This window comes from Gopherus evgoodei, chromosome 18 (assembly GCF_007399415.2).
Source record: "Gopherus evgoodei ecotype Sinaloan lineage chromosome 18, rGopEvg1_v1.p, whole genome shotgun sequence".
Taxonomy (NCBI): Eukaryota; Metazoa; Chordata; order Testudines; family Testudinidae; genus Gopherus; species Gopherus evgoodei.
The window spans coordinates 15553023-15561047 of record NC_044339.1 but is presented as its reverse complement, the minus strand read 5'-3'; the positions used below and the strand labels follow the sequence as shown (position 1 = coordinate 15561047).

Sequence of the window (8025 nt, the reverse complement as noted above, 5' to 3'; positions counted from 1 at the left end):
CGCGGTGCGGGGTCGGTAGGGGCCTTTGGAGCGGCCCTGCCGGTAACCCGGCTGCGGGGCTGGCCCCTGTGCCGGCTAAAGGCAGGGGCCAAGCTGCCAACACGGGGTCCCTTTAACTCCGCCGGGGGAGGAGGCAGCACCGAGGAGGCTGCGAAGCGGGTTTACTCCCCCCTCCCCACCCAGAGCAGCTGGCGGCTGCAGGAGGCGGCTCCAAACGCCTCCCGGCTGCGTGCGGGGCTCCTCCCGCGGCGTTCGCCTCTCCGGCGAGCCCCGGGGCATGGCCCGCCTCCGCTGTGCCCCCTCTCCTCGCCCGCCGGGCCGGGGCCGGGGCTGGGGCCCGCTTGCATTTCTCCCGTTGAGCAGCTAGAGAGCGGTGCAGGGAATGAAATCCCCGGTGCCATAGCCAGGAGCCGAGCTCTCCCTTCCTGTTTGCAGCCGCGCCGGCCTGGGGCTGGTGAAACCCAGGGAGTGACTGGCAGCCCCGACCTGGGCTGGATCTGCCCCCCCCCCCCGGGTCCCCCCTTGTCCTCGGAAGCGTCCTCCCCCCCCCTCCCCCATGGCGGAGACTAAAATCATCTACCACGTCGACGAGGAGGAGACCCCCTACCTGGTGAAGCTGCCCGTCCCCCCGGAGAAAGTCACTTTGACAGATTTTAAAAATGTCCTCAGCAACCGGCCCGTGCACAGCTACAAATTCTTCTTCAAGTCCATGGACCAGGATTTCGGGTGAGTGCGTGTGTAACGCCCGCCCCCCCCCAGCGCTGTTTGTTATAGGCACTCCCCAAAATGGGGGGGACCCCAAATATTCCCCCTCCCCTGTCAGCTGCGATGGGCTTTAAACCCCTCCCGGGAGCGGCGCAGCCGAGCGCACCTGTTCCCCGCGCCGGGGGTCGGGGGGGGACTTTTCCTTCGTGGGAGGGGGAAGGGTCCGAGGGGCGTTTGTTTGATATGGGGGGGGTGGAGCAAACGCCCCCAAGGGCTGGGAGATGGGGGCGACGAGAGCAGCCCCCCAGCAGCTGTGGCGGGGGGGGCTGGGATCGCGCTGGGGGGGTGCCCCCTTTACACGAGGGGAGGGGCGCGGGGGCTGCCTCGGGGGGGGGGCAGGGGCTGCTGCCCTTCAAGGGGTGCCCGGGGAGGGGGCTGGGGCAGCGCTAGAGCCAGCGGGGTTTGTGCCCTGGGGGGGGGCTGTATCTTGTGCCCCCCACGGGCGGGGGGAGCCTGGCACCGCGGCGCCAGCTTCGCGCTAGGCCCGGGCGGCCGCCGCCGCTGCAGGGACCGGGGGAGGCAGCTACTAACATGGCGGCGGGGCCGGGGGGGGGGCTCCGGGGCAGCCTCCTTCAATACAGCCCCAGCACTGCCCGGGCGGGGGGGGGAGGGCGCCCTGGGGGCAGATCCCCCCCCCGCGCCAATTACCCGGCGGGTGGGGGCTTGCGGGCAGCTTCCCCCTCCCTGCCCTCAGGGAGCTGGGCATAAGGGGCCTGGCCCTGCCCGGGGACTGTGCCCCGGCAGCGGGACAGGGCATCTCCCAGTGCCAAGGGCTGGGGCCATACCCAGGCACAAGAGGGCAAGGGAGGGTCCTTATCCCCCTGCCCAAGTCAGACCCACAGGGAGACCGGTTCATGGCCCTTCCCACGTGCAGGTATCTGCCTTTGGGAGACTGGGCCAAAAGCCTTTCTCCTCCTCCAGGCGGCTGGTCCTGGGAAGCCCCCCGCCCCCCCCCCCCTCCCCTGGGGAAATGGGGGAAATTCCATTCCCAATACCCAGTTCATCACCCAGAAAGAGAGGCCAGTACTCTGCCCTGGCGCTAGGTAACTGGCTGGTTTCCCGCTGAGCAAGCCCTCTGCACACTGAGCATCTCCGCTCTCCTGTCACCTTGTCCTATCTCCTTACACATCTGCTCTAGATAGTCTTCAGGACACCCCAATAATATAGCATGAAAGACATGACCAAGAATATGCTAATGGACGTATTCAAAAGGCCTTCCACTTTTGCAAGAGCGAAAGCACCTTTGCACGCACCCATCAGGTAGCTGTTTCCTTTCGGAAGTGATCATTTTCACCCCAAGAGTATGCAGAATGTATAAAAGCTGATGAAGATGAGGGGCCAGATTTTCGGAAGTCCTCAGCCCAGATTTCCAATGTGATCTGTGTGTGCTGGACACACTTCTGGCCCAGCTTTCCCTCCCATATGAGGGGTTTGTATACTTGAATTTGTTTGCATTCATATATAAATATAAAAAAAAGTCCAGTGCCCTTTGACAGTTTGTCATAAATCAGCTTTCAAAGGGTAATAATCTGTCTGTAATACACAGCTGCACTTTTTGGTCTTGGATGTTTGTATCTGCATCTATCACTGGCAAGACATCTCTGCATTTCTAGATTGAGTTTGGAAGAGGCTAGATGAAACATTTGTCAAAAAATAACGTGTGGGATGTAATGCCTATAGCATCACTAACATAATAAGCATATGTTAGTGCCTGGTATCTAAAATGACTCTATTGGTAATATTCATACTATCTTAAAATGACATTCTCTTTATTGCTTCTTGAAAGCTCAAACCCCAAAGCTTGTTTCTCCAATTGTTTCTCCATCAGCACTGGACCATGTTTCTATGCTGAAGGGTGTTTCTTATGTGTAGATTGTTTGTTTATATTGGTTTGTTACTGAGCTGCTGGTGCACTGATTTATTTATTTCCTAGAATTTGGAAACGTTTATTTTGAAAAAAGTACATTAAGAATTAATTTCAAAACAAACACATGGGGTTGTGTGAAATGATCCAGATGTTAGACCAGCCAGTTGGGCCTTCTGAAGTACTTGCTTTTTAATAGCACAATCGAGTACATATTAAAAATATGTATATCATGTTGGACAAGCATAAAATTTCCCTGTCCCTTAAACTTACATTTTTCTACATGAAGGGTGCTGCAGTATTGTGGGATAGCCTTAAAATGCTAACTCTTCGGGTGTGTGATCCAACCTCAGTAAAACCAGGCTGAATTCTGAGTTTGTTGGGACATGTAGTGCTGCCTTTGCTCTTTGTCCAGGTGAAGGATAGTAGTTAACAAGAAAATCCTGCGCAAGATTCTTGTTTGTTTCAGTTCCCCTGCTGCCTGGATTTTCATCTCTATCTGATCCATTTGCCTGCTTGTGAAAATGGACTTGGCATAAGAGTGAGGAGTTGCAGATGTACAGTTAGATTTTGGATCCGTCAAATTAGTGTCCCTTTAGTAAACAATATTGTCCATTACAAAGTATCAATTGTATCGTATATTTGTATAAGTGACGTGTCAGAAAGCACAGACAACTTAACTGTCAATGAAGCGTGGAGTCGCAGCTTGGTGATACCAGGGGAACCTTGCCTCTTACAGTGGGAAATATGAGGGTGTTTGGTTGAAGACGTTGTCGTAGAGAGTGTCCTAGTGATCTTGTAATATGGAACTGGAAAGGTTTTGCTTTTCCAAATTGCAAAGCTACAAGTCTGTGAATGGGGTTCACAGACATTAACACCACCAGCTTAAATTATAAGGCGATAACATGAAGCAAGATATGCCTAGCAAACTCAGAGCTAAAGGTCATACTTGGTCACTAACTGCTGCTGCCTTGTGTATGTAGTACGTAGGATAAAACTTAATTCCATTGCCACTCACAAGCGGTATCTGGCACTCCACCTTTTGACGTGCCTATGTGCAGATGTGTGCTGAAAAATTGACAGTTCCAAGGCTTCTACTATATTCTGCTTCAGGAAGCAGCAGCAAAAGAAAAGCCAGACCCAGCATGTGAGCTAGAAGATCTTAGTCAGTCCCCTGACTTCAGTGGGACTGCTCATATGATTGTCAGCTCATGGCCAACGTCAGTAAATCCTAGGTATCGTGGGACTAAAAGGTGTAAATTACACCAATGTAGTCTTTCCTCTGACTTTGTTCCTGTCCCCAGTCCATTAGCACCAGCCTCCTTTTTATCTCACCCCTCAGCAGAGTTGGTGCAAGAGCCTTCTGTGCAGCTCCTATCATCTGGAACAGCTTTTTCTCTGTTCTTCCACTTTATCATCTCCTCCCCATCCCCGGCTTTCAAATCTCACATGAAAACAAGTTTGTTTCTCCTTTCTGTGTACCTCTGTTTCTCTCTCCTGCTGTGATTATTCCACTCTCTAACTGTGGTGGGGAACTTTGTAAAGCATTTCAGGATACAGTCTGTATGAATGGCTAAAGACTAAGGCCATGTCTACATCTAAAATTTTGCAGCGCTGGTTGTTACAGCTGTATTAGTACAGCTGTATAGGGCCAGCGCTGCAGAGTGGCCACACTTACAGCAACCAGCGCTGCAAGTGGTGTTAGATGTGGCCACACTGCAGCGCTGTTGGGCGGCTTCAAGGGGGGTTCCGGGACGAGAGAGCAAACCGGGAAAGGAAACCAGCTTCGCCGCGGTTTGCTCTCTCGGTCCCGGAGCCAGCCAGCAAACCGCAGGGAAGGAGATCTGCTTGCTCGGGGTTCCGGGACCGAGAGAGCAAACCGGGAACGCCGCGGTTTGCTCTCTCGGTCCCGGAGCCAGCCAGCAAACCGCAGGGAAGGAGACCTGCTTGCTCGGGGTTCCGGGACCGAGAGAGCAAACCGGGAACGCCGCGGTTTGCTCTCTCGGTCCCGGAGCCACCCAGCAAACCGCAGGGAAGGAGACCTGCTTGCTCGGGGTTCCGGGACCGAGAGAGCAAACCGCGGCGAAGCTGGTTTCCTTTCCCGGTTTGCTCTCTCGGTCCCGGAACCCCGAGCAAGCAGGTCTCCTTCCCTGCGGTTTGCTGGGTGGCTCCGGGACCGAGAGAGCAAACCGCGGCGTTCCCGGTTTGCTCTCTCGGTCCCGGAACCCCGAGCAAGCAGGTCTCCTTCCCTGCGGTTTGCTGGCTGGCTCCGGGACCGAGAGAGCAAACCGGGAAAGGAAACCAGCTTGATTACCAGAGGCTTCCTCCTTCCACGGAGGTCAAGAAAAGCGCTGGTAACTGTCTACATTGGATTACCAGCGCTGGATCACCAGCACTGGATCCTCTACACCCGAGACAAAACGGGAGTACGGCCAGCGCTGCAAACAGGGAGTTGCAGCGCTGGTGGTGCCCTGCAGATGTGTACACCTTCAAAGTTGCAGCGCTGTAACTCCCTCACCAGCGCTGCAACTTTCTGATGTAGACAAGCCCTAAAGCTATGTTGTGTTGTAGATGCACTGGAGTAGGAAGCTATTGGCGCAGTAAGGGTAGCATCTGCTCCTGTTTAGGGCTAGTGTCTCTCATAAGCCAATATGCGATCAATCAGCCTTGTCTACTGGTCCTACTAAGCTTTTATTGCTTCCTTTATAAATACAATTACATATGAAAAGCAGAGCAAATTGAAGAACCAATTTGCGTTTTGTCTGTCAGGACAAAGTATTAACAGTAAATGTGGATTTGTGTTTCTATAATCTTGTACCCTGAAGGGTGCATTTTTTTCAATAGCAAACAGGGAACTATGTCTACAATTTCCACTAACAATCACAATAATTGTCTGATTTCCTCTGAACATCCCTGAAAATGTTCCCTGAGGAATTTTTTTTTCCTGTTCTCTAAGATTTCATTTAAAACTGAAATGTTCCTGTCATTTGGAGTTCTCTCGCTCTAGACTTCTGTTCTTGGCATTGCTGCTCAATGGCCATGCAGAGCTATAATTTGGCAAGCTCACTGCTTGGCAGGGCAGTTTATAAATCCCAATATGGAATAAAAAGTAGTTCTTGTGTTAGGAAGGCAAATGTTTTTGTGCAGAAGTGGAGCCTTCTTCCGAAACCAGCGATCAGGAACTGACTCTGCAATATTGCACATGTTGTTGTAATTATGGCCCAGCCTTTCCTGGATCCTGAAATAATGTAATAAATAACTGTGTTCAGAAATAATGTATACGTGGAATAGTTTCCAACCTGGAATGACCAGCATTATTTAGGGCAGAGAGAAGTGGTGTTAGAACAGGGGCCTTGTTACACAGTCTGTTTCATGTATCTATGCTGAGTGTTTGGCTGGCCTTCAGCATGCTGGTCGGAAAGCACGACAGAGGAGGTTCTAGGGATCTTTCTGATTTGAGTTAGGGCTTAATTTACTAATGCACAAAGTACTTAATGTTACAGCCTCAGCCAGTTATGGTAGTGTAAACCTTAGTGATGCACAGGTATGATACAGAACAATTTAACATCCCTTGAAGTCTGCTTATATCTGGCTCATAATGCATCTCCCATGCCTGATGACCTCTGCACCCGCTGGTAGGGGCATGGATTTGTCTATACTTTGAAGGTACAGTACTTTCCTGCTACTTTCATATCTATAGCTCACGATAATATATGAATGTAAATATTGCCTTGTAGCTACAAGACATCTTAGAGCGCCTATTTTCTAATGTAAAATTGCTGACAACTTCCACTCCTTTTGAAGTCAGTGGGAGGTGAGGGTGTTCAGGACACTGCAGGGTCAGGCTCTGAGTCTCTGAAAAAATCTGCTGCTCATGGTCCATGTCTGTTAGCTGAAGAGCAGTGTCACCTGGTTTGTTTGGTGTTTTACAGTAACTGATTTTTTTATTTTCCCCCCTCGCCTCTCACAGTAAGTGACAATAGGTTATTTCCTATCCATTGGAATAGTATTGACTCTGAAGTTATGCTCATGCGTCCTTGCAGTCCTTTGTCTAATGCAACTTCACTGATTTTCTTTTTGCAATTGCTAATTTGAAACACACTACGTTAGAGGGGTGTTGTTGTTTTTTTTTTTGGAATTTTTAATTTTTTTTTTAATTTAAACTCTGTTGGTTGCACAGATCTTACGGCTCAGAATCCAGCTTATTCACATGGAGTGTCCATAATATCAGATGAGCACATATATTTGTAAGGAAAAGCTCTGGAAAAAACCTAGTGATTTATTATATTGTAGAACACTGTCCAATAATGTGTGGTTTAGAGATGGAAACTATGAAAGCAATCAACTCAAAGATAAAGCAATTAATTACAGGACTGCATGTAACATTCTCATCCTAAGATAAATGTATGATAGCACATGTTGGGATTTCATTTTATCCAGTCCCTTACTAGCTAACACAGGACACAGCAAGACAGGATCGTTGCTGGCAAGAGAGATACTGAGGAAGAACTATTCAATCTACAACGCGTAACCTGGGTCACATCCCAAGGTTTATATTGATAAATGTGCCCCATGCTCCACGGTGTCTGCCCTGTTGTTCATTTCCTAGGGTTTAACCAATATGTCAGTAGGGTTGGAACAGATGCTTGTCTTCCTGTCCCCTAATGGTGGTACTGAAAGACAAACCTTTTCTGTCAAGGACCTGCTGCTCTGGAATCCTCTTGCCCAATGTACAAGAAACCAGAATATATTCTGCCATTCTTCTGGAGGATATTCAGGATCTGCAGAATCAAGAAGTGATGTTCTATTTATTGTATGTTCTTGGGGAGGATGTAAAGAGAGGATTGATTTCTGGATCCCCTTTGGTATCTCTGTATTGAAAGATGTTGCTATCAGTTTTGCGTAAGATCTTCACTTACATGATCTTTCTAATGCATGAGCCTGTATCAGTGAGGAGTTGTGGTTTTTCTTTGTACTGTGCCTCTTAAAGGGGCGCCGTCTTGCTGGTGGTATACTGTGGGGGAGATGTGTAGAATGAGACAAATTCATGGTGGAAGATCTTCCAGTATGAGGGGCCTGAGTTCTAATCCCGTTTTTGACTATGACTCAATCTATGGCACTGATAAAGTCATCAAAATCCCAATTCAGCAAATCACTTAAGCGCATGCTTAATTTTTTGCAAGTGGGCTTTGATTTTCAAAGGAGTCAAAGGAAATAGTTGGCTCAATGAATTCCTATTGAAAGTCAATGGGAGGTGGATGCCTTTACTCCTTGAGGCCATTTTGAGAATCCTAGCTATGGTTATCTCCCACTGACTTTGTGAGACTTCAGCATTTGCTTCACGTGCTTTCCTGGGCCAGGATGGAGTTAGACCGGGTGGGTAAACATATTGAAAT

The 8025-nt window shown here is 49.7% G+C and overlaps 1 protein-coding gene across 5 annotated transcripts in view; it reads left to right on the top strand.

Annotated features, from left to right (window-relative positions):
• The first annotated feature begins 270 nt into the window (after nt 1–270).
• Nucleotides 271–8025, top strand: part of DVL1 (dishevelled segment polarity protein 1) — a 176425-nt gene continuing 168670 nt past the window's right edge. For 2 of the 5 annotated variants that reach the window (XM_030537311.1, XM_030537321.1), the window contains exon 1: nt 271–726. In XM_030537311.1, coding sequence (XP_030393171.1) covers nt 557–726 — 170 coding nt within the window. In that variant the 5' untranslated portion in view covers nt 271–556. The remainder of the gene's footprint in view (nt 727–8025) is intronic. The other 3 variants (XM_030537312.1, XM_030537322.1, XM_030537313.1) reach the window with 2 other exon arrangements.